General features: G+C 37.9%; 2 protein-coding genes across 3 annotated transcripts in view; one reads left to right on the top strand and one right to left on the bottom strand.

The window, feature by feature from the left end:
• Positions 1 to 1,508: 1,508 nt before the first annotated feature.
• On the bottom strand, positions 1,509 to 8,567 carry LOC137634782 (small ribosomal subunit protein uS9). Its single transcript, XM_068367314.1, has 5 exons — positions 8,471 to 8,567; positions 8,296 to 8,352; positions 3,888 to 4,019; positions 3,410 to 3,524; positions 1,509 to 1,699 (listed from the first exon to the last, which is right to left on the bottom strand). The coding sequence occupies exons 2-5, from the start codon at positions 8,350 to 8,352 to the stop codon at positions 1,554 to 1,556; spliced, it is 450 nt and encodes a 149-aa protein (XP_068223415.1). The 5' UTR covers positions 8,471 to 8,567; the 3' UTR covers positions 1,509 to 1,553.
• Positions 8,568 to 11,340: 2,773 nt separating this feature from the next.
• Positions 11,341 to 27,727, top strand: part of LOC137634781 (uncharacterized) — a 129,440-nt gene continuing 113,053 nt past the window's right edge. Inside the window, exon 1 of one of the 2 annotated variants that reach the window (XM_068367313.1) lies at positions 11,341 to 11,578. In XM_068367313.1, the coding sequence (XP_068223414.1) occupies positions 11,559 to 11,578 (20 nt within the window). In that variant the 5' untranslated portion in view covers positions 11,341 to 11,558. The remainder of the gene's footprint in view (positions 11,579 to 27,727) is intronic. The other variant, XM_068367311.1, reaches the window with a different exon arrangement.

Below are 27,727 nucleotides of genomic sequence, written 5' to 3'. Positions count from 1 at the left end.
TAGTGCTTAGGTCCTAAGGTCTAAATCCGGATCTGGCTGTTTTGGTCGTTATTTTCCCATTCTCTTTCTGCAATGACCTCCCTGTTGGCGACAGTCTAATACCAATCATACAGTTATCGCAAGACAGAAGAAAGCAATGAACTACAGTAGAATGATAGCTAATGCAGGTAACTGTGTGAAAGGATGCTGCAAAAATCAGGGTTGCAATATCTTTAATATACTGACAACACTGTTGTAATGGTATTTAAGAATCAAACGCAAGAAAACAATTCCAAAAGTTTGGCTATCCAAAGAACCAAACTGAATTATTCTTCAAAATTTCCAGAATACAAGAGATAGCTTCAATTTTATCACTAGATTCACACAAAATGTGGTTAAATATCTAGTGCAGATTTAATTACCAATTGCTCAATTTTGCATTACGGTATATGCCTTTCTATGATAAGTTCAATATTCCTTTCTATGATAAGTTCAATATTGTTCAGAGTTAATTCTTAAAAGTTTTGGGAAGATGAATCTAAGGGAAGTCGAATTTAACAGTAAATGATATATGATCAGAAAAATAAAGTTAATAGGTTTATTGAAATAAATTTGCCTAACAAAGCCATATGAAATTCAATTGAGTTCTCCAAATGGGCAAATTATTCCCATGTCAACCAACTGACCAATTACTTACACAAAAAAAAGCCACAGGTACATCTGGAGCCCTTTACACGAGAGCCTTACTCATAATGTGACAGGAAGTTTCCAAAGATGGGTAAAGGATTTAACAAATCCTATTTTGGTACATTCAATCTTAAGGTCTTTTTTTAACCTTTAATATGAAAGTATTTTAACATTTTTATTCTTAAAATAGTTTTAGTTGTGAATTACTTCTCTTGTAGCTTATTTCCTTGCCTCACTGGGCTATTTTTCATTGTTGCAGACATTGGGCTTAAGGCATTTACTTTTCCTTCAAATAGGGTTGTAGCTTAGCTAGTAAGAATAACAAGAGGTCAGTTCACTTGCAAATGTATGATCCATACGTGATCCTTACCATATCTGCAATATTTGAAACACCAAGCCTTGCATTAAGAAAATATTGGAGGCATTCACAAAAAGGTACTAACAAATTACGTCAAGCTCATGAACCAGAAACTAAGGGGTCATTGCCTCATTCATTTAAGAGATTCAGCCTTTTTTACTCTATGCAAAGCCATAAATCTATTCCAAAACAGATTATCCCAAATATTGCTAATAGATTGATGATTTTGGCATCTAGGAGGCATTACAGGAAGTAATTGTTACTTAGTTGGACAAGATGTTCAAAAGGATGCAGAAATGTTGGTCACCTTAATGGGCATGTTGTATGGTTAAATAATAAAAACTACAGAAATTTCAGTAGAAAAATAGAGAGCATTTTTGCATTTCAACTTGAACTAACCCACAGACTTTATTCTTGCTATACCTGTTTCTAGGCTGCAAGAGAGGACTTAAGATAAATATCAAAAGGGTTAATAAAATAGAAATAGCCTTTCAAGATATAATTGAAAAAGCAATCCATCCAGCAGCTCTTAACGGTATGACTTTTGGTAACGTGCGCGGGCACCTGGACCACCGAACTTCTTGGGTTCACATCTTCTTGGATCAGCAACTAGCAAAGATCTATCGTAATCAATCAAGATTTTCTTGATCTCCTTCTTGGAGGCTTCATCCACATCTGTAAAAAGTAAATGGGCAATATTGTAAGAGTAATTTATAACCAACATCAGTGCCAAATTTTCTTAACCCTTTTACCCCCCCATGGACGTACTGGTACGTTTCACAAAACTCATCCCTTGACCCCCATGGACGTACTGGTACGTCCTTGCAAAATAAGCTAATTACATTTTATTGCATATTTTTGATAACTTTGAGAAACTTCAGGCATTTTCCAAAAGAATGAGACCAACCTGACCTCTCTATGACGAAAATTAAGGCTGTTAGAGCAATTTAAAAAATATATATTGCAAAACGTGGTTGAAAAAGAAAACGGCTGAGGGTTAAGGATTGGTAAGTTCCAAATAGCTTGGGGGGTAAAATGGTTAATTGTATTACAGTTGAAATTAGTTTCCATTAAGGTCCAGATCACCCTATAGGAACCATTGATTTTTTAAAATCTCATTTTAGTTTTTCATGGATTTATATACTATAATTATTCATTTTGTTGGTCACGTGACAAGGGATATGGGTGTAACCAAAGACAAGCGAGAGAATAACCCACATGCTGTCTGAAATACTCTCTATTTCTGTATTTTTTTCAGTATTTTCGTTTCATTTCGTGCCTGAAAATCTTGTGATATCTGGCATCTGTATACCCCTCCGGTCAACTCAAGACTGAGACACCAGTAGGTTAGGGAAGGTGACCATTGCTGGTAAAACCCTTTTCAATTCAATGATTTAAAATTGTGATAACACCCCATCAGTGAAGCTATAAAATCTGATGATGATGAGAAATAAACCAGGACAATTTAAATCTAAAGTCGATAAATAAATGTTTAGAATGTTGCATGCAAAAAAAATACTAATTATTACGTTAATAAGCAAAGTACGGTGTAGTAAAAAGTTCACTCATGTTACTGAAAACTTTGAAGGCCAATAACTCAACCTTTCTGCTTCAACTATTTTCTAATATTGGAAAAATAATTTGCAATGATCTTGAAACTATACATGTTAACATATGTTTTGCATTTCTTGTGTAATTAAGCTTTATTATATAAAATGATAAATATGGCTAGATAAAAAAAAAAAAAAGGAAAATTTGGCGTGATGTCACGGCTATTCATTTATCTCTATCTGCTTGAGATTTGGGGGAAAACTAAACTGAACGTTATTTATATATTAGAATATTCACATGAAATAAAGGTGTCTTGATTAAAAAAAATTAGGACTGCAACTCTCACGTGACGAAGGACATATGTACGGAGTGACAGACTGACAAAGCACATACATATCAAGTTCTTAAGCTCATATAGTGTTGGCAATGGTAACCCTTTTACCCCCAAAGGACGTATTGGTACGTTTCACAAAAGCCATTCCTTTACCCCCTTGGACGTACCGGTACGTCCTTGCAAAAAAAATGCATTAAAAATTTGTTTTTCATATTTTTTGGTAGTTTTTTGAGAAAATTCAGGCATTTTCCAAGAGAATGAGATCAACCTGACCTCTCTATGACCAAAATTAAGGCTGTTAGAGCAATTTAAAAAAAATATACTGCAAAATGTGCTGGGAGAAAAATAACCCCTGGGGGTTAAGGGTTGGAAATTTCCAAATACCCCGGGGGTAAAAGGGTTAATATAGCTGTACCCTGAAAATTTTTGATACTTCTGTGTTTGGAGATGAACCTGGTCTTAAATTACGAAACATGTTATAGAAAAAATACAGTACTTACATTTCTGATAGTAAGCTACCAGAGACTTTGAAATAGCTTGACGGATGGCATAAATCTGGGATGTGTGTCCACCACCCTTAACTCGAACTCTTATGGACACATTGGAAAACTTTTCCTGAGGGAAAAAAAATTGTATCAAAATATATATAGTTAAAGACAGCCAGTATTAACAAACTTTTTTTTTTTTTTTACAAATACATTATATTATATAACTTCAAAAGGAAAATTTATTTTCTCACCCTTTACTGAGTAAGCTGTAGTACAATAAATTAATTTCAAAATATAAATTCTATATTCTTGGGTAATAATAGATATACAAATAGTTAAATTCATAATTATATGTTATTTCCTTCATTATATAAGTTGAACAATCACAGTCAAATTGAATGAGGAAAAAAAAAAAAAACCATTAATGGCAAATTGAGGTCCATATTAATGAATAAGGTCATATAAGACAAAAAGTTGCTTTCGTACGTACCTTACCGAGGAGGAGGACAGGTTCCATAAGCTTGTACTGGAGGGTTCTGGGTTCAATGTGCTCAAGAGGGCGGCCATTTACCTTGAGTAACCCATTTCCACGCTTACAATGGGCAACAGCTGTGGCAGTTTTCTGAAATGCAAATGACATAAACCTCAGCATAGTCATATCTTATTTGAAAAGCACTTAAATAATAATGCTGGTAGTCCTTGCATAAAATTAACTAGACTTTAAAACTAATGCCTCAAGTATCATTGTTGGAGCATCAGTCATAATTTTTTTTTTCTCTACACCCTAGCTGCCATCCATAATGATCAGCTAACCAGAAGGTACCATTGTTTTTGTTAACAGGGAATATAAATTTTCAGGAATGAAGCCATCCCCAATAATTTGCTAATCAAAATTTTTCCATCTTGACAACAAAAATCAAAAGTTATGTACATAATAATTAATGAATTGGATTTATGAATCTGAAAAAATTTTCCTGACCCTATAATCATAATCAAGAACATTCATCTTGACAACAAAAATTAACCCTTTTACCCCCAGGCTATTTGGAAATTTCCAACCCTTAACCCCCAAGGGGTTATTTTTTTCCAAGCACATTTTGCAGTACATTTTTTTTAAATTGCTCTAAAAGTCTTAATTTTTGTCATAGAGAGGTCAGGTTGGTCTCATTCTCTTGGAAAATGCCTGAATTTTCTCAAAAAATTATCAAAAATATGAAAAAAAAAAAAATTTTATAGCATTTTTTTAGCAAGGACGTACCGCTACGTCCATGGGGGTAAAGGGATGGCTTTTGTGAAACGTACCAGTACGTCCTTTGGGGGTAAAAGGGTTAAAAAGTTAAGTAATAATTAATTAATTGGATTTATGAATCGCACTATAAAACCAAGCACTGGGACCAGATAGGCAATTCAGCACCAAGATGCAACTAGGGATTCCCCCTTGGGTTGCACAAGTAAAATTGTGCCTGGACAGCAAGTTATGAACATTCTTAATTACAAAGTATTAAAGGAAGTAGCAAATTAGTTTTCTAAAGCTACTACTTCTAAGGATATTGACACAGGATGTGTACTAACCAAAAGGCCCTAACTTGTCCTAATTGATTGATATTCAACGTCATTATACAATAATTTCAAGTACTATGACAGAAAGGCCATTCATTTTTTTGTTTTATCTTGCATCGAGCAAGACTGAATTTGCAACATGTACATGTTCAAACGACCTTGTCAAAAAGTTATAAACTATTGTAAATGCTAGACCAGAGAGGCAACACAAAACGTAACAAATACGAGATAAGGCAAAGACCATCAGTATAAATTTGGCCTACCAAACAAGTAAATATAATAATAATAATAATAATAATAATAATGTTTATTGGACAAAAAATATTTACATTCAAAGATTTACAAAAAGAAAAAAAGACTCAGTCCAAGCCCATGTGGAGCAGAGCTCTTCGGGCAATAATACAACAAAATAATATCATCAATTAAGTAAAAATAAAAAATAAAGTAAATATGGATATAGATATACAAAATGTACGCATACATATACATAATCATATGTATACAAATAGATACATATAAATGAGAATCTTAGCCTAAAAACAAATGGAAATGCATATTTATATGATAAGGAAAGATGGTATATGAAAGCTAATGGTATATACATTGAAAAAATTGTAGATATTAAGCAAAAAACTCAGTAAAAGAACTAGTTTTACAAATAAAAAAATATTCTAAACAATGAAACATACTTGCGTTGTGGTTAGGTAGGCAAGTATAAATATTCATTAATAAAGCTTAATACCCAGATAACAGGAGATTTGTATATGATTTCTTAAAAGACCGAACGCTAAGCAGTGCCTTTAGATAAGCGGGCAGAGTATTCCAAAGTTTAATACCTTGGTATAGATACGATTGCTCGCATCTATTAATACGTATGAAAGGGAGAGTTAAGTTTGAATTTCTTGTTCCATATGGATGAACTGATTGTTCCTGAATTATTTTTCGTCTTAAATCTGGAAATTTGTTCAAAATAAGTGTTTGGAACATCATATTCATTAAGGAGAGCTTATAATTGTCTTCCAGCTTCAATATCGAGAGAGACCGGAAAAGTGGCGATGTATGAGCTAAGTAATCACTGGAGCTTATGATTCTTACCAGTCTTTTTTGAATTACAATTAATGGTTGCAAGACATTTCTACTACTACTCCCCCACGCCGTATTGCAGTAATTTAGGTGAGGAGATACTAACGAGTGATACAATTGTTTTATAATATAAGTGATTGAAAAAAAAAGGTAATTTTCTATGCGTCCAAAAGCCTGTCAGAACTAAGCTTAAGTGTTTTGATAATGTATTGTTTACATCACTGAGTTTTGATTATGGTAACTGTTCTATTGCGATGATTGCCAGAAACCAAATTGGTTTAACTAGTTAAGATAAATAAAGACTGGTAAACTATATTTTTAAGGTTTCAAACATTACTAATGACTATATCATAGCATTTCATTTATAGTAGTCTATCCAATATTATTAAAAGACTTATGGATTTCTGCTATAAATGGTAAAAAAAAAATTCAAAACACTAAAAGATTCATGGTCTAAATCATTTATTGCACTATTCGGAGCGTTAATTAAAAACGGACATCAACTAACCTAACCTCAACCCCCTAACCTAACCTACAAGCCATGTCCTTACCTATATACCTAACGGGGCATCACCTTCTGCGGAGCCCCTTACACACTAAGTTAGCCGTACAGGTGGCCGCTATCATATACACACCCCTACTATTCTATAATCTTACCACAAGGTCAGATGGGTTTTGAAACATTTGATTAGAAAATCCACGCTAATAGAGAAATGGTACCCAAAGTCAAACATTACAACACATGTCGGCAGCCAAAAACATACAATTCCATTCCCCTTTTAACTTATGGGTATTATATTGTGACAATGAACATGTCACAGCAATTATTTTAATAAAGCTAAATGTTTGTCCGAACTTATTACATTAGAAATGCACGAGTAATATACAACATAGCTTTGGCCCGACAATTATTTGGAAATTTCTAATTCAATAGCACGCATTAGGTGTTTTTGTTGGCCTACACCAGACGTGATATAAATTATTCCAATCGTATACTAAAGTAAACCCAGGTGACTACCTAAGATTTAATTTTTACAAACAACCCAACCAGGTACCCCCTTTCCGTATCATGTCACCAACTTATAACAAAAAACCTACCGCATTTAAAAACATCACCAAACAAACTTCCCAACTAACGTAACCTACAGGCCGTGTCCCTTCCTACTTTCCTAAAGGGGATGTCAGTATTTCAAGTGATAATGTTAAAAATGAGGAAGTTACGGGGGGCATGGCCGCCGTCATACCCATCTCACCAAATCTATGGCTTAGGTAGGTAGAAGTAATGTGTTTTTTAAGAGAGGAGCTCTCAGAATGGCCGGCCAATTGTATCTTATCTGTGGAACCAGCGGGGGGGGGGGGGGGGGGGTTATATGTATGATAGCAGCCAAGGTAATATTATGGCTAACTTAAAATACGGCAGTGTAAGGGGGTCGGCAGGTGGGCGTTAGCCCCCTATAGTTATGTAGGTAAGGCCACGGCTTGTAGGTTAGGGGGAAAAGTTTAAGTTAGTTGATGTTCATTTTTAATCAAAGCATGAGGAACTGGCCGGTGATATACAAAGGCTCCTGGAACATGTAGTCCATCTATTACGATAATACCTATAAGTAAAGAAATAACCTCAAAGTCATACTAAATCGCCTTAGTTTTGAGGGCGGCAGGGCCTGTGAGAGAGGAGCATCCTAACAATAACCACTGCCCTGCTCCACAATACATACCAAGAAAAGCCTCTTCCATCGAATATGGCACCACCATACATATTAATTTTCATAGTACCTATGGATTTAATTGAAGCAAATTACAAAATTGCTTTGCATAATCTGGCCGTACATGGAGAGAGTAGTTTTGTAAACAAATACCCAAATTACTGAGTGGTTCTTCAATTTTATTGCTCGGGAGTAGGTCAAATGAACGGTTGTACACTAGAAAATTCAAATCTGGGGTTAATGGAGCCATTTGGACCAATATGCCATGATCCTGTAACAATCTAATGTCAAATTCAGATCAACCGGCATAATAAAAAATAATAACGCGGGAATAAGGCCTGAACAAATACATGCCTTATGTCCATAAGGATATAAATTAACACGATTTCAAATTAATTACTCCCAATAAAGTCGAAATAAAGATAATATCCACCTAACAAATGGTACCTAGAGTACATTTAGCTCCCTATAACTTAAATTACTTTTAGATTATATCGGTTACAGGTCAAATTAAATTCCTCTCTGATCATAACATGGCAAGATTCTACTCACCTTCCTGCCGAACACTTGTACTGAAGGTACTACTTCTTTTGCCGCCGTAGTAGACATCTGTAATTGAAATAAAACAATGAACAAGCTTGTCTTACAAGTACAGTGTATTTCCGAGGTCAGTATTGTGCATACACACGACAAATATGATACAATTTTTCAGAACTCTTCGGTATACCTTTACTCGGCAGTGGTCTCCGTGTGAAGGAAGGCAGCGTGTTAATAGGCGCAGAAGAGACCCAACACCGTGAAAGTGTTAACATTTTACACCATAGATGGCAGCACGTGTATAAAGAGGCAAGATTTTTTTAATGGTATTTTAGAATATAATAATAATAAATTTTATTGGGTAGAAAATAAATTACATTAGTATTATTTAAAAAAATTCAGATTCAGTCCAAGCCTATGTGGAGCTGAGCTCTTCGGGCAATGTATAACAAGAATCTATTATGAATAAAATAGAAAACCATATCTACAATGTATTTATATATAGTTATTATATAGTATTTTGCAATATATATATATATATATATATATATATATATATATATATATATATATATATATATATATATATATATATATATATTTATATATACATACATATATATATTTACGAGCTAAGCTGTAACCCTACTTGGAAAAGCAGGATGCTATAAGCCCAAGGCCTCCAACAGGAAAAAAATATCCCAGTGAGGAAAGTAAAAAAAAAATAAAAACTACAAGAGAAGTAATAAACAATGAACATGAAATATACTACGAACAGTGGCAACATTAAATTATGCTTTTTATACATGCACTTTAAAAGCTTCAAAAAATAGGAGGAAGAGAAATAGGACAGAATAGCATGCCCGAGTGTACCCTCAAGCAAGAGAACTCTAACTTAAAGACCGTAGAAGGCCATGGTACAGAGGCTATGGCACTACCCAAGACTAGAGAACAATGATTTGATTTTGGAATGTCCTCTTCGAAGAGCTGTTTACCATAGCTAATAAAGAGTCTTTTCTACCCTTACCACGAGGAAAGCAGCCACTGAACAATTACAGTGCAGTAGTTAACCACTTGAGAGAAGAAGAATTATTTGATAATCTCCGTGTTGTCAGGTATATAAGTGTTAATACTATCATTATTCTTTTCATATCTCTTTGAATTATGTTCTAAGGCTTTAGAAAGGGTCCAAGTTTCTGATGCATAAGTTAATACTGGTATAGGGCCATCTGATTAAATACTTTTTTGTTAGAGAAAGTGTCATTTTAATTTTTATAATCTTACGCGCGCGTGTGTGTGTGTGACTAAGTGAGTAAATGAATAAGCCAATATTTAATGATACAATCGAGTGGGTGTGAAATCCGTTTATATTATGGGGCTCATTAGCCTCTAAATGAAACGTATACAAAATGTTTTTCTAACTTTATAAGTAATTTGTGATTACCAAATATAAATGTATTTCAGATATATGTTGAGACCTTGAAATTGATATCTGGAATCAAAGTAATTTATAATGTTTCTTTATAGTCCGCCATGTAATAGTATCTATAATTCTTTATACTTTTACTTTTATATTTAAAATAATTGTTAATTCGATGTCGTAGATCTCCCAGGAGCAAAATTTTATTTGTGATATATCCTCAGTAGGAAATAAAACAAATGAATAACAAGCGTCAAAATCTAGAGGCAGTGCTTAAAATTCGTACGGCAAATGAGTTCTACACCGTACAACCGATATATGTTCTCTAGTATCGGTTCGTCTCACCAGAAACAAAGACGCATCGACAATTCTTGTTTACACTTCTTTTTATATGAGATGGGATTATAGAGCACAAGGATATTTGCTTAAATTGCACAATTTTTGCTGTTACCGAATTCATTCATTTTGCTCATCCTATAAGTCTGCCCTACATTGATTATCCGGTAATAGCCAAATATAATTGCGTAGTAACGGTTCAAAATACTCACGTTGGGCACATGCCTTCGTGAATGATAATAAGTTATCAGCTTTGATATTTTATAAAGCAAAACCGCCGTATTATCTTTAAAAAAGGCTAGAGATATTTTATAGGTCGTGGTCAAAGATTTTTACCCATGAAAATTTCACATCAATTTTATCACATCTACTGTACATATTTGAAAAAAAAATGGAATGTGAATTTGACATGAATCGACACAAAAATATTAAGTGAATATAAAACCAGACAAAACTGACCATGAGAGATTATAATTATATATCTTAGTACAAAATCTTTCATTGTATTACAAACAAGTAAACAAATTGAGAGAAACCCATGACAATTTGCTGACGATAGGCGTACAATATTGTATTTTGGTTGTAAGAAGAAATAAGTGAATTTTTTTTTACAAGGGATTGCATAATTATAGTTACAATGATTAACATAATTTTCCAAATAAGTATTATAATAAGCCTGACTTCCTGTCACCAAAGCATTAATTATAATTTACTAGTTAACACTTGTGGGCTTACTTCGATCCTTTAAATATGCGACCCCTAGGCTATACAATAAGCTCCCACAAGACATCCGAATGATTGAAGATATTAAGGCTTTAAATAGGAAATTGGAGACTTTCTTATTCTGTGAGTGCTTTGACAGTGACGATTTAATGGTAAGCGAGCAATACTTACTTGTTACTTGTTTTGGGTTTAAATCCAACCCTCCACTGAAGTCGAGTGAACTACTTCTCGGGCGGGTCCATATTAATAATGTAACCAAAGATTTTCATTATAACTTATATAATTCTTTGATTGTAGTATCTTCCAAATCACATGATCTTGTGAAAAGTAATGTCTTTAGTTTCTTCTTAAATTCAATTGCTCCCTTTAAATCCTTCATTTCAGTTGGCAGTTTATTATAATGTCTAGGCGCACAGTAGCTAACATAAGGTGTGATTGATAAATAACTTCTCTTTTAATACATTTCAGTATTTTTATGCTAATTCTAATGACATTTAAAATCGTGATAACTGAATAATTCAAAGCAATAGAAAAGTATAAAGAAGTTTAATGTTGTACCAAGTGACCTTGTTGTCTGCATTCTGAAACCAAAAAGGAAAGAAGACGAAGGTAAACACTCGCCTTGATGCCTGATGGGCTGGCTATGGTGATTTCCCAAACACTCCGTCAAAATTGTTACACAGTCTCTCAAAAGACTATTCAAGTAACTCTCGTCGTGGAAATTTCCGGCCTTATTTAAGCGCGTACATTTTCCTAATTTCGTTTTGAGAAAAAAGGTATAACATCACATCTGACAGAAATGCCGTACAACTCTCGAAGGTAAGTTTGCTTTGTCTAAGACAAGGCTTTTAAAGTTTTGACGTTTTTGAGGTTAAAATGCCTCATTTGTATATCTACGCATCATATTTCCGAATTGCTTTTGCTTGTTGAGAAGGTAAATCACCTTATACTTTGTCAGATATGTGAAAACCGAATGAAATAACTCGAATTCCGGTATCCTTTTTGTATTCGTATACCGGGCATAATAGCTGGTAAATCTTTACCCGTGCACCGACGCTATTGAATATCAAACACTCCTGTCCCCCTTAGCCTGGGACATCATGTCCTTACTAAGGGCTTCACCCTATGACCATCCCACCTCAAATTCACCTCTAAACATCGCACGACTAAAGTTATACCACGGTAGCTCACACCTGCTACAGTAGCATGTAATAGAATAAGCTTAATTTGCTATAAACTTGAGCTGTTGTATTAGCCTCCAGAATCTACTACTGGTAGAGCTAAACTTCAGCCATCAAGAGGAGGGCTACGATAGATCTGTGTGCTAGCTAGATAGCTGACCTAGAATCCTAAATTATACCAAATGCGTTTGTTATAAAATGGTTTTTTGGTTGATTTTGTTGAGGCTGAATAGGCCTAACTGCAGTGGTCACAGAGTATAAGACCTCACAAAAGCAAGCAGGCAGATATGTAAATTTTTTTTTTATGTAACAAATCAAATAATTCTGGGTTAATTCTATATAATTCTTTAATTTTTAGCTGAATGGAGTTTCACTGCAAGAAATAATGAGTGCCGGCTATGTTGGCATTATCGATCGATTATAATTTTAACACCATATCATTGTCCAAGTCCATTATTTTCTTTTGGGAGATTGATTGCTAATTAGCGCACATGCATTGTTTTCATTTTCTTAATGCAACTTTTCTTAGTTTCCCATGACAATCCATAGTTGGATTTTTGAGCCAATTAAGATATCCCAAGTATTTATGCATCTCGGGATGTTGTTTTACAACAGCTCCTGGTTCCTCCTCCACATCAGTTCCAGGATGACTACCGTCCTAGGAAGTCCTCTAGGGGGGCGTTCAATCAGTTTCAGTATTTTGTCTAATTTCATCTATTTCGGCAATTGATTATATTTAAGACTATGCCATTGTTGATCTGAAAGGTAAAAAAATATCATTGAAATAATGATTCACATAGTTAGTGTACGCAGTACATCCACGTACCGCTTGCCAGAACAGAGGAGCAATGTGATAATCTTTTATTTGCTAGCAATGCAATCTACGGCGGAACAAAAACCATTTGAGGAACGCGTTATATGTTATAAGTAACGATAATGTTTTAATAGTGACTTACACTGATGGTGTGCGCAACATATCCATTTACTCGTTGTCAGAATAGAGAAGCAGCGAGAGCTTATTTAATTTTGAGCTACGGCCGAAGAAAAACCATTCGACAGGCGTTATAGCAATTATAGGTTATTATGGTTTTTTAATTTCATGCCACTTACATGAACTATGTTTTTCCTAATGGTTATATAGATTATGCATTTCTAAAAATCTGCTGCTGTTAATAACTCATTTTTGGTGTTTACCCACCCAAAAACCCCAGATTCTCATTGGGATCCGCCGATAATTTTTTGTACGGGGGGATAGAAGAACTCATAAATGGTTGGTTTACCCCAATATTCAAGGTCGGATATAGATAAAAATCAAGATGTTGCAAAGGAAAGTATACGGTTCTTGTATTTGGTTAGAAATTGAATTATCATGGATTCATCCAATTTCGACTCCGGCTGCATTATTTTTAATGGGATTTTGGGCTGTTGCCATGTTAAGTCTAGCAAGTTTAGTAAGGCTTTACTTGAACACTAGCAATAGTAACTGGGAATGTACTCTAAGTCGGATGAACATATGGATCCTCTTGTTGGCGCTGAGAGACAAAGGTGTGCCCTAGTTGAGGAATAACTTGAAGTTCTCCTACTGTGATGATTAATTACTCAGATACGATGACATTACCTCATGATCCACACTCGTGATGGATTAAACAAACCTTATTTCCTCCTTAAATTCCCCCGCACGCTACAATGCTAGGAATATACTGGAAGAAAAAGCAAAAAACTTGAACAGCTAGTTAGCGAGTAATTACTGACACCTCGGTATAGATTTTGATAGCCGACTTCAATCCAAGGCGTAAACCTATTACTATTAAAGGACGAGGGTTGTTGTTTGTATAGGAACAAAACAGCATTAGTAACTGCCGTAACTGTATGTTCCTTAGCCTAATTCAGCTTAGGAAGCTGTGTTCCTAGTCATTGTGAGAGTGAAGCTTCTCCAAAACCTTCCTTTCCACTGATCTACTGACTTAGGACAATGCAACCTTGCTCGTTGTTCATGACAGTACAGTATTATCTTTGGTAATGGTGAAATAATACTGCACCGATATTTTCTCCCTCCCTCCTGTAGTTGGGGCCTAAAGCCTAAAGTTATAAAATATTAAAACCTGAATTAGTGTAGACCTCTAAAATATATGAGAAAAGCATATGTTGGTCAGAATGTAGCATAGGCTAAATTTATTCTAAACCTTATACTGTATGTTTTGATCCAGCCTAAATGCTTCATCTCTAGACTAGGCAATTTTTATTTCTATTATCTCCTAACTGCCTTGAAGTTACTGTTTTATCATGATGGTCCCGATCTCCATGGGTCCTCACGTTTTTGAAAATTTCTAGGATCATGAAATGTTCAGCTACTTTGATGCAAAAATTCAATCAATCCGCATGTCTCAACAGGGGAATAAATCAGATTAATTGCAAGAGCCACCCAATAATACCATTTGTTCCTATTCCTAATACAAATATTTTTACCTTTTGATATGAGTATGACTTCAGTAGAGCTAGAGCAGCCACTACTGTAAGCTTTAATGAGGTAAACAGCTGGTTGGTGAATGGGGGAACCCTGCCATCCAACAGGGAGCACTGCCTACACTTTGATTTTGGCCACCGACCTATAGACTTATTTCTTGGCATCCTATTTTAGATTATTTTCCGACAGTTTGCTTCTCCTTTTTCAGGTTACTTTATTCCTGTTGATGATGTCAGCTCCGTGGTCGGACATGCAGTTGTGTCCTGGAAAGTCCGGCCAAGGTTGTGGCCAGTATGCGAGTAACTCAAAAGTCGACCCTCATCACCTATGTAGTTTCTGCAGTGGTCATGACTGTTCGCTGGACTTTACTTTTTTGTGAGTGTAAGGAATGGCCTTTGGTGCAGTGGTCAGAGCCTAGAAAGAACGGGAAGTAGTAGTCTAAGAGAGATTCTTCTCAGTTGGTCTTGGGTACACCCAAGCTGATGGCTAAGAAACTTTCAAGCTCCTTCATCCCTCCGTCAGGTGAGAAGTCTGCTGCCATTCACTATGCGAGTTCTTTGAGCGAGATAGCATTATTGCGTCCTTCTAGCAAAGGTAATACCTCATTCTACCTATTGCCCAAATTTCTCCCTCCATTGTATTGGCAGATAACTCTTGCAAGTACTTGGACATGCTGAGGCCTGCCGCTGGAATTGGTGGCTCCACGAGGGTGGAGAACCTCCTAGAAATTCTAGCAGATGATATAAACCAGAAGTTTTCTTGCCCTTTTGCATCTCTCCCCTTGCCGGGAGAAGAGAGCTGTGTGGTGATGCCCCAGGACATGTTCTTAGTTGTGGCAGATCAGTTGATGCTGGTTACTGGGAGTTGGTCTGCAACCAGGAAATTCTCAGCACTGGTGAAGTAGAAGCATGGTTGCTTCTTACCATGCTAAGGAGATGCCTTCCGACAGGAAGAGGAGGATGAAATCTCTGGGGCACAGGGTGATAGATCTGGAGGATTGTCGTTAGTCTCCTTCCAGTTCCTCTACATGTTTTTGTGGGGGAAGTAGCGCTGTACTGAAACCTTCCCCGGGGTCAGGTAGGAGGCCCTGGGGTACCTGCCTTTGCATATAAACACCACTGGTCAGGACAATTAGCTGTGCTCTTGTCCCTCTGCTGCCTAGGTATGTTTCCTGGAGGTCTTGTTGACTCTGTGTACAGGTGCAGGAAAGCCTAGACGGACATTGAAAGCTGTCCAAAAAACCTCTCTCTCCCTCTCTCTCTCTCTCTCTCTCTCTCTCGCTCTTTCTCGCTATGAAAAAAGGTAAAAGATTTTTTGAAATTGGATTATCGTATGCTTGAATAATTTCTATGAAAAGATTTGAGTGAAGAAAAATAAGGGAATTAGAATTTGTATAGAATTTACGATAATCATTTCCCAAATTATTTGTTAACAAAAACATTTGCACTTTTTTTTAAGAAATATTTTTAGAATTACAATCACAGCCAGTTCTAGCTTGTTAATCAACCAAAGTTGTTGAACTTTTTTTTTTTATTATGACTGCTAGTTCATACCACAATGTTTCTTTAAAAAACTGAAAAATCATGAAAAGCAGAACAGAGCAAATTAAATTTTTTTTTCACTTACGCTATGTTTAGAGAGATTTCATTTTATAAAAATTTCAAGTTTTTTCTTTAAAAAAAACGAAGGGAAAGGAAAAAATTTCTTCATAAAACAAGCAAGTCGATGTAAGCTTTAGTGGGAGCATGGCTAAAAATAGAAAAAGCCAGATGTTTGTCAATAGAGCTCACAGTTTCAGGAAAGAATATCCTAAATATCTAAAATCTGCATTAAATAGAATTAAAACTGTTAAAAAGAAATAAGGAATAAAGATAATACCCAGAAAAAAGTTTATAGTGAACAATAAGAATGTGCGAATACGAGAACTGAAAAGCAAACAAAGAAGGAAGAATGGAATAAAATATTGATATTTCACCAAATATTGACTATGATTTTTTTATTTCATTTATTTAAACTAAAAGTCTTGTAACTTATTTTGCAGGAAGGTATCAGATATTATTAAAGGGTAATAATAAGCTGAGAATAATTAATAATTAGAAATGATAAAAGGAAAATAGTTAAGGGATAATATATTAGAATTTAATGTAAAGAAGTGGTAGAGGTAAATTATATTAAAGTGAAAATTAATCAAAGCTAAATTATATATAACTTCATAATAGAGTTGAATAGCTAAGTTTTAAGGCTTTTTGATTGTGAAAAACATAGATTGAAATTGACTAGCACTTCATTTAATGTTATAGATTATTTGGACAGAGTTTTTAAGGAAAGGATCTAAGAATACAATTTTGTATAGTATTTTATTTTACAATTAGTTATATAACATACATTATAATTATGGGACTACTATAAAACAATGCATCTCCTTCGAAGATCCCTCCTTTGACGAAGAAGAGGAAGCCATTTCATAGATAATTCTTCAAAAACTGCGAAAAAAGCACCCACAAAAATCAACCGCACTGTAGCCACCAGCTGCGATCAAAGGAATGAGAAGCGGGACTGTATAGGAGCGCTGGAAGGTGATAGGATGTGTAACGGGTCCTTACTTATCCTACCCTTTTGTGGACTAGATTGGGAAAGGTGTTTGGGGTGCAGATATCTCTGGTTATCTTTGGATACGTCCCTGATTATACACAATATCTTCGGATAGTCGTTTCCAGGGTTAGAACCCCATGATACCTGACAGTAATTCTCTTGTAATATGAATCGCAGAAATATTATACCGTATAAGTTGCCAGAAGGAACTTCCATCAGGACGACATGGCTATCTCACCCAAAAATTAATTTTTCTTTCATCAAAATCCCATTGTTTGTGGTGTTAGGCGACTGCATGTAGGCAGTGATTAGTTGGTTAGAGGTACTAAGAGTTCATCAACCAAAGGACACCAATTATTCGAGTATTTTCGCTTTTCGCGGTTGTGTCTATTACTTAACCCCTGTAAAGACAAAGGGCTGACTGTACTTGCTTGCCTTCCTGTATCTCCTTTCTCGTCTCTTGCTAAGCCTTCGGACTTGATACCACCTCCCCCCCTAAAAGGAGGAGGAGAAAGTTACCAGAGCACAGGAAGACTGATTCAACTAAGACTTGTGAGACTTGGACTGAGGTATAGGAACTTAGGACCAAGTACAAGCACTGCTAGTCAGGGTGTTGGTAGTTTCCATAGTCCCTCTCCTGCCCTTGAACATCCCTGAACGCTTCAGTGACGCCAATGTTGAAAGTGCCCCACCCAGTACATACTAAGAACATATCTACTTGGATGACGATGTAATAATCAAAGGTTTGGTATAGAAATAATGTTTATTTTAATTGTATTTTAATTCTCTTGGGGTTAGTGTAGAAATAATATTTATTTAAATTGTATTTTAATATTTCAATAATCTTAGGTTTAGTGCTGAAATAATGATTATTTAAATTGTATTTTAATATTCATTAATAATTGCTCAAATTGTTTGATTATTTATTTATTGCATAAACTCTTAGTTTATTTCAATTTGTTCAACTTTTCAGTCATTTAATTGCCTTTTATTTTCTTTTGTCTTGGGTTTGTGCAACACCCAATAGGTCCTCATTGCTCTATTAAGGAATCATTGCATTGCAAATAGACAGATGAGAAAGTTGACCATTAACTGTATTAAAAAGACCTTTTAATTAAAGCATGTCAACCTAGAGAATTAAGGGCAGATTAAAGCTACGTCACCAAAAATTACCCAGTTTGATAAGGCATTTGTAAAGGTGCAGGGGAGTCTTCCAGTTGAGATTTCATGAAATCTGTGAAGTAGCTTGTCTGTGGTTACCAGGTGAATGGTAAATGTGAAATTAATGCATTTGAGGTAAAGTTCAGATTCTTCACAGACTTTTCGTTTGAAGTTTGAGGAGCCCACCTTGACCATCGATTAGTCTTAGAGGAGTCTTCAGAGCCGGAGCTGAGAGCAAGGGGTTAGATTTGCAGAATTTTCACCCTCTTCAAGGACAGTAGGTGTGTCGATGAGCGACAACACCACTGTGGTGTCTTACATACATACATATACATACCAAGTCACTTACCCCAATTTTGGGGGTTAGCCGACATCAAACAAATGAAACAAAAAAGGGAACATTTCCTCTCTATGTTCCTCCCAGCCTGACAAGGGACTCAACTGAGTTCGGCTGGTACTGCTAGGGTGGCACAGCCCACCCTCCCACATTATCCACCACCGATGAAGCTTCATAATGCTGAATCCCCTACTGCTGCTACCTCCGCGGTCATCCAAGGCACCGGAGGAAGCAGCAGGGCTTATCGGAACTGCGTCACAATCGCTCACCATTTATTCCTATTTCTAGCACGCTCTCTTATCTCCCTCACATCTATCCTACTATCACCCAGAGCTTCCTTCACTCCATCCATCCACCCAAACCTTGGCCATCCTCTTGTACTTCTCCCATCAACTCTTGCATTCATCACCTTCTTTAGCAGACAGCCATTTTCCATTCTCTCAACATGTCTTACATATGCAAAAAGGGGTGCACAGACTCTCACCACCTGTGCCATCTTGCAGTATAGCCCCTCCAATGGTCAGAGATTAATACAATCTCTCTCAGCCCAGTTTATCCCAGATAGAAGGGACATTATGCGGATCAGCGGAGCAAGACAAAGATCATTGGTGGTGAATGGTCTTTGAGTCCTCAGATAGCAACAAGGGTAATGATTTTGTGGGGCTCTCCGACCAATCACCTGTTTGTCGCAGCCTTCAACTCAAAGCTTCCAGTATTCTGATTGCCAGTTCTAGATTCGTCAGCAGCGTTTGAGGACGCGTTTCAATTTCAGTAAGAGGGATTAGATGCCTCTGCTTCACACCTTTCTGCCTACTAAGATGGGTCCTCAACAGGGTGAGAGAAACACCAAATCTTTCCATGATACGATAACCTTGATGTGGCCACACCGTGAATGGTTTACAGATCATCTGCAGCTCCTTGTGGAGATCTCGATTTATTATTATTATTACTTGCTACGCTATAACCCCAGTGGGAAAAGCAGGATGCTACAAGCCTAGGGACTCCAACAAGGAAAACAGCCTAGTGAGGAAAGGAAACAATATTTTAAGAAGAGCAGCTTCATTGAAATAAATCTCTCCTATATACAGTATACTATAAAAACTTTAACAAAACAAGAGGAAGAGAAATAAGATAGAATAGTGTGCCAGAGTGTACCCTCAAGCAAGAGAACTCTAACCCGAGACAGTGGAAGACCATGGTATAGAGGCTATGGCACTACCCAAGACTAGAAAACAATGGTTTGATTTTGGAGTGTCCTCCTCCTAGAAGAGCTGCTTACCATAGCTAAAGAGTCTCTTCTATCCTTACCAAGAAGAAAGTAGCCACTGAACAATTACAGTGCCTAACCCCTTGGAGGAAATATTGTTTTGGTAATCTTAGTGTTGTCAAGTGTATGAGGACAGGAGAATATGTAAATAGGCCAGATTATTTGTTGTGTATGTGTAGGCAAAAGGAAAATGAGCGATAAGTAGAGAGAAGGATCCAATGTTGTACTGTCTGGCCAGTCAAAAGACTCTATAATTCTCACTACCTACCGCATCTTTTGAAGCAACCCCACGTGAGAATGGTCAACAGTGCAGTTCAAATCCTGCGTCTGTCTGCCTGGAGGTTATCCAGCATCTCTCAAAAAGGTTTATCTTGAGAGACTGCACAAAAGATGTCTTGATACCTCAGAGAATCTTCATTTGCAGTTTACCAGTCCAAGTGGGCTGTCTTATGTGGTTGGTGTTGCGGAAAAAGTATCACTCCACTCGAAGCTGTTACTGTATACCTATGATTTCGGACTTATTGTTTTACCTCAGTAAGGAGAAACTCTACTCCGTTTCAGCAGTGAAAGGCTATTGCCTGGCTTTGAGCCAAGTCTTTAAACTTAATGGATTAGACATTCCTTCCTTGGAGGAGACGTCTAAGCTCATACGGAGCTTCAAGCAGTCCTGTCCTCCAGTTTATATTAGCTTGCCAACTAGGAATGTTGTCAAGGTTCTAAGTTCCTTAAAGAGGGCACCATACGAATCTCTGAAGCGCGCGTCTGATAGGAACCTTACCTTAAGACAATGGTCTTCACGGGCTATCTTTTGACATCTCTCATCCAAACGGTTAAAGTGAGGGCTCGCTGAACTTTGTCCCTGAGTTCATCGTTAAAACCCAGAAACTTGCTTCTTCGGTTCCTAGGTTTTCTTCATTTCAAGTTGTTAGTCTTTGTGAGAGAACTGAGAATCCTGATCAGATCCTATTGTTCCTATTTAGGTCATTGAGGAGCTATCTTAAACATACTGTACCAGGATAACCAGACCTGACTTTGTAGCCTGTTCATTAGTACAGGGAAGACAAAGAAGAAACTCTTGAAGAGTAGTATATCTTTCTGGTTAAGGGAAGTAATTTCTCATTATTTAGGAGTCCTCCTCCTGGATCAAATAAAGGCTTGTGACGTCAGGCATTGTCACTTCCTTGGCCTTTAAGAGAAACTTCTTTGTCACAGGTTTTCAGGGCAGGTGTCTGGAAGAGACAGACCAGTTTTAATGCCCATTATCTGCAGGATGTGACTCTCAGGACAATGACACGTTTACAGTAGGTCCTGTCGTAGCTGCTCAGCAGGTGGTTTTGCTTCCAAGTTCCTTAACAAGGACAGTATTTGTAGATCAAGGGCTTAAGCTATGTGTTAGTCCGGGGTGAAAGTGAAGAGCGACTGGCTGTCTTCTCCTTTCACCCTTCTCCCTTCTCTTCGGGATACAGCCTCGTAATTCACGCTAGTTGTACAATATCTGAAAGTGGGTGAGCTCATTTTACTTTTAGAATCTGTTCCGCACTTTTCCTATGAAGGTAAATGTGATGAAACAAAACAAACCTATTACTTGAACTTTAATGCCAAGTTTCAACGTCGCTTTGGTTTCAGCGCAAAGTATTAAGACCCGCAACCTCACTCCGTCATCTAGTATGGGCCGCATTTACCATTACTTTTCTCATGGTGGACAAGGTTTAGGAACTTAGACTTTGCATCTGATGCCATGTCTCAGATTCCCGGAGATGTTTTTCAGCCAGCTGGAATGGGGACTTCCTTCTTCCTAAGGATGAGTCTCATGTAAAGAACAAGGGTTTGTATTTTTGTAGGAACAAGGGATAAATTTTAAAATTAATTTGTATTTTTCCAATCTATACAAACTTGAGTTCATTAATCAAACTTTCCCGCCATCACCACCCAGCTACATTTCAGTTGAGGTTACGGTGAACTGAATGAAGGGTGGCTGTTGACCCCCTGCAGCAGGTAGGGTAACTACCTGCTGGTTGTTTATGCCTCGTTAAAAGTTTTAACTTCCAAATTTCCAACCTTGCCCCAATTCTACTCCTATAGTAAAGAACTCTTATTTGTATTGTTAGGAAAAATACAAATTACTGTTTTAATTTGTCATTTTTTATTCATTTTGTAATCATAAATGAACAAATGCATGTGAAAGATATGCATTGTTTTTCATGCCTTCATTTAAGCTTGTCTATGCGTACTTTTGATGCTTATTATTTTTTTGTAAAAAAATTTTCATGTCTTCATTTCTGCAGTGGCCCCAGTCAGCACCTGGCCACATTGGGGCATAAGCATTATTTCATTTCTGATTAAATTGTTGGTCCTTATTTTCTTCTAATTTTACTGTGTCAGTATTACCTGGACATGACAGTTATGTTAATTTTATTAGGAAATTTCAACAGAAATTTATGAAATTATTAACTTCTTTTTAGAATTACAGTGATGCCTCAGCATATGAAAGTAATCCATTCAGGATACGGTCGGTTTCGTATGTTGATTTTTCGTATCCTGAGTCGCATTTTACATGTAAAGAGCCTATTCCGTTCTAAGCCTTACGAAAAGACACCTTTTCTTTCATAAACACGCTAAACTGTAGTAATAAACATGCAATGCAGCCATTTCTATCATTCAATAATTAACCCAACCGTTAAAAACAGCCTAATCCATTCCAGAAACCACCTTGAGATTATTCAATAATGTAGTTATAGCCTAGTTATCCCCTCCAAGCCCTGAGAAAACAGTCCGTTTTCTTTAATACTGTATTAAAGTTACGGTACTGTATGTAAAGCATTTGGATCAGTGAAGGTGTATTGATACCTGTACACCTAAATTAAGGGTTGATACCCTGAAAAAAAAGGTACAGTTAATTAACAAAAAAGTTGAAACTTACCTTTTGATTGAAATTACTCTCAGCGACGAGTTGGGATCTCGTAAGCTTTTCGTATCCTGAAAATTTTTTCGTATACTGGGGCATAAAAATCTTCGTATCGCTTTTTGTACCCTGAATTTTTCGTAAGCAGAAACTTTCGTATCCAGAGGTATCACTGTACTAACAAATGTCCTTTTTCTATAAAATTTTGAGACAATATGTGGTTCTTGATGATACCCATATATATTGTGAGGATTCAACTTTGTTTTCCATAATGAATGAGGATCCGTTGAAGTTTGAATTAGAAATGATAATCAAATATAGTAGTAGCATGCAGACCTAAGTGTTTAAAAGATAATTGTTCCGTAACCGAAATACAAACCACGCTATTTACAAAGGGTATTACTTTTAGCGTAGCTGAAATGGCGAGCCATTAGAATTTAACGAGGGTGTATTACCCCCGCGCTAGTTAGCGGGGGGTTAGGGGAGTGGTAGCTAGCTACCCCTCCTCCCCCTCACACAGGTGAATACTCACTTTCACTTTTGGCTCGGACTGTGACAGACGTCTCTGTCTTGGTCCTCGCTTGGCAGCCATTGTTTGTTTTGTCTTTACTTAATCGCTTACTTTTCATTTACTCAATATATATGTAAACATGTTTTCATGTTTGTATATATATTTGAGTATAGAAATGATTAAGTTTCCTTTTCAGATTTGTGTGTGTAGTGTACGATATCTACGTGGAGGCCTCGGCAGTTAGGCCACCACGGCGTATTTTTATGGGTGGCGATCGAGTTTGACTTAAGTCTTTCTCTCTCTCTCTCTTGAGGTCGTTCACCCTTTTACTACATGTTACTACGGCCTTGTAGCCTAGCTTCCTTTCCGTGTGGGGGGTTGCTACGCCGTACATTTGTCTCAATTAGTTATGAATCTAATTGTAGTTGTTTTTTGTTTTTCAATATTAATCTTACCCGATAATCATGTAGCTATCAACTCTGTTGCCGACAGAAATCTACGGTCGGGATACGCCAGCGATTGCTATACAGGTGGGGGTGAACACCACAGCGCCATCTGTGGTCAGGTACTCTAGTACTTCTTGTCAACACCACCTCAATTTTTCCTCTGTCGTGCCTCCGGCTAGACCTACATGGATACGCTGTTGATTCTGGAGTTATTGCTCACGATTTGGTGATGTATTTGCTCTAGAGTTTAGCCTTCGCTATTCAGGAAGCTATATCATTAGCTTAGCAAGTTTTTGGAATTAATTAGATTTAATTTTTTATTTAATTTTGGTACGAAGAGAGTATGAACTCTCTTTCACTTTTAAATGGCCGACCCTTCCCTTAGACGGAAGTGTTGGTGTCGAAGAGAGTTTAGTCTCTCTTAATTTTGCTTAACAAAGTTATAGATTTATTTTATATCTCTCCGCCTTTTATAGGCCTCTTTGATTAACTTCCTTTTTTATAAACTTATTAAAATTAATTTTTATATTTGTTTATATTCGACCTTTCCTAATAGTAGGCGGTCTTTTCTTGGAACCGAAGTTAATTAACTTTGAGCCCGTCATTTCGTTTTTACCTGTTAACATATTATGCCATTTTAATGTTTTTGAAAGAATTTCTTTGATAGTCTTGTACTGTTTTCAAAGTTGAACTAACGTTTTGTTTTGTCTCTGCAGTTGTTGACGTTCAGAACGTTCAACTTGCGCTCTATCGTTACGATAGAGAGAGAGTCTATCACGGTGTCACGTTGCAGTAAGAGTAAACCGATTCTAGCGTTTTGTTCATTCTTTCTTAGCTTAAATGGTTCTATTCTAATAAAGGAAATTTTGATTTGGGAAACCTTTCAGTTTTTTTCCTTTAACAATAATATGTTTTAACGATATATATAATTGGGCTCTTCTCTCAGGTGCTAAGTCAAGAGAGAGAGAGAGAGAGAGATAGAGACGGAGGGAGAGAGAGGAGGATAAACGTTTCGTTCAAGCGGGTAACGTTGTTATCGTTTTTGCTCTTCTCCCTAGTCTCTTTAGGGGAAGAAGGTAAACGTTTCTAGAGTTTTATTCTTGTTCTCAGACTTTATGCGGTGAGAGATTTTAAACGTAGTTTATTTGATCTAGTGTTTAATCTCTTTTCCAGCCACTGAATTATTTATCTTTCATTATGTTTTTCTGTTACATTGTAATACTGTTTTCGCAATTACTAACTTTTAATGAAGGATAGAATTGCGTGTTTCAGGTACAAACCACTTAAAGTTTCGAGTTCAGTGAAATAAGTGCAAACAGAAAATCAAAAGTGATAAAGTGATACACGCAAAGTGTTACAGTGTTGCGTTCGAGGGTTCGTCTGTTCGTGCCAGTTGTTCGCCTAGTCTGGGACCTCTTACAAGCTCCCAAGCCCAGGGGAGAAGTAATGTCGAAGGACTTATGGGTTCAGCAGGCCTTGATCGACGAACAGACGTTTCCCTCCGTGGTTTCGGGTGTAACCAACTCACGTAGCCGACGTGATCACCCCACCCACACAAAGACGAGAGAGCCCATTTATTCCTCGTCTGCGGAAGAGGTTTCTCGCAGAAACCATGGACCAAATCTTGCAGCTTTTAAGTGCAAGTCGGTCCCTTCCGCGCAAGTCCAACTCCTAGGTGGTGCCATTAGCACTGAGTCAGTTCGGACTTGCTGCAGTACGACAACTGCACACCTCCCAGAGAGGCACGGTGGTATCGCAACAGACAGTAACTCCGTCTGTTGCCGCACCAGCTGTTTTAGACCCTCAGTTTCAACGGACAGTAGCTCCGTTTGTTGTTGTCTTTCTCTAACTCTAGTGGTCTATGCTGCTGACAATGCAGTCGCAGCTTGCGGTGTTGATGCGGGAGTTTCAGGCAGAGAAGGTTAATACACCTCCTCCTGCGAGCGCTCCTCCTCCTCTGCGCAGTACAATCTGCCAGACGTATGAGGTTGAGGTTCCTCAAGCTACCTCCATGCGTGAGCTGCCGCGTTGGGAGTTGCCAGATACCAGCGCTGTGCAGCAACCTCCACTTTCCTTGAGGCAGGAGCCTCTTACCACGCAGCAACCTCCTCAACAATGGGGGCAGGAGCCTTATGCCTTACAACCTCCTCTACCCTTGAGGCAGGAGTATCTTGCATTACAACCATCCTCGAGGCAGCTACCTCTTGCGGTGCGACAACCTCCACCATCCTCGAGGCAGCAACCTCAACTCCACCTCTGCGCAGTCCACCCTGCCAGACGTATGAGGTTGAGGTTCCTCAACCTACCTCCACGCGTGAGCTGCCGCACTGGGAGTTGCCAGATACCAGCGCTATGCAGCAACCTCTTGCGTTGCGGCAACCTCCACCATCCTTGAGGCAGCAACCTCAACTCTTGCGGCAGCCACCTCCACCATCCTTGAGGCAGCAACCTCAACTCTTGCGGCAGCCACCTCCACTCTTGAGGCAAGAACCTCAACTCTTGAATGGGCTCTCGTGGCATGGTTGATTTCGACCTGGCCTTTCATTAGAAGGGGCTAGCGTTCGATCCCAAGTATGAGGTAGAAATTTATTTCTATTTGAACACGATGTTGTGTTGATATTTATCCATATTGACTCATTAGGGGTAATTTGAATGAATTACTACCAATTGTGTCACGTGATGGCCCGGGGAAATCTGGTAAAACTCGCTGGTAAAGAGACTGATGTCTCACCAGGTAAATCCTCGGACAGCTAGATTAGTGTCAGGTTTAGATTTCTTTAAAAAATCCTCCTCTACCCATGAGGCAGCTTCATGCTTATGAGGAGCCTCAGGCTATGCGGCATACTCCTCAAACCATGAGGCAAAAGCCTCATGCTATGCGGCAACCGCCTCAACCCATGAGGCAGGAGCCTCATTCTATGCGGCATCCTCCTCAACGCATGCGGCATAAGCCTCATCCCTTGCAGCTTGAGCCTCATCCCATGCAGCATGAGTCTCATACCATGCAGCATGAGCCTCATCCCATGCAGCATAAGCCGCACGCCATGCAACATGCTCTCCTTACCTTACAGCATGCTCTACATACAGCATGCTCTGCATACCTTACCGCATGCTTCTCAGTCACACATCTTTGGTTGTTGCCAACTCACTAGACTGTCAAGCAGTTTCATAACGTTGCCTTCTAGTCTGCTGCTTTTGCACCAGTGAAACCCTCACTGAGAGAACTTAGCTTTTCTCGGATATGGTTCCTGTAGATGAGAAAGTGCTATTCTCCCTCCTTCTGATTTTCCCTTGAGGACTCTGTCATTTGGAGAGGAGCCTTTAGCTGCTTAGCCTCCTATGGACTTTTATTTAAGCATAGCATGCTTCCAGGGAGGGTAATGGTTCCACTTCAGTCGCTAACCCCGTCTGTTACCACACCTGCTCCCATAGACCTTGAGCTGTGTTGCAAGACATGCAGTCCAAGCTTAGTCCTTGTTAGAGGATTTTTTGTTTACGGAGTCAGTGTGTCACTGGGAAGACGTTCAACAACCAGCAGAAGTGTCTTGTTGTGACGCAGTGCGGCAACCTCAGCAACCCGATAAGGAGTTGTCTGTACGACCCAGACAGTCTAAGACAGCTTCGGGTTGTCACTGTACTTCCTCGCTTCCCCATGGTTGACAGTTCACAGACTGTGCAGCAGTACCATGATCTTGTGTCCGGCTCCGTCAGACGACTAGCTTTTAAGAGCTCCCACAAGTCGTCGCTGTCTGGAGATTCTCAGATGGACTATGGATCTGACCAAGGAACTGGGCCTCCTGGTCAATTTTGAGGAGTCCCAGCTCGTCCCATCCCAGACCATTGTCTACCTGGGTATGGATCTTCAGAGTCAAGCTTTTCGGGCTTTTCCGTCGGCCCCAAAAATATACTAAGCCCTAGATTGCATCCAGAGCATGCTGAGAAGGAACCGATGCTCAGTCAGGTAGTGGATGAGTCTAACAGGGACACTTTCATCGCTGGCACTGTTCATCGAGTTAGGGAGACCCCACCTCCCCCCCTTCAGTATCATCTAGCGGCTCACTGGATAAAGGACATGACGCTAGAGACGATCTCAGTTCCTGTTTCCGA

This window comes from Palaemon carinicauda, chromosome 45 (assembly GCF_036898095.1).
Source record: "Palaemon carinicauda isolate YSFRI2023 chromosome 45, ASM3689809v2, whole genome shotgun sequence".
NCBI classification, from domain to species: Eukaryota; Metazoa; Arthropoda; class Malacostraca; order Decapoda; family Palaemonidae; genus Palaemon; species Palaemon carinicauda.
Note: the sequence above shows the minus strand (reverse complement) of the source record. Positions and strands in the feature narration are given on the sequence as shown.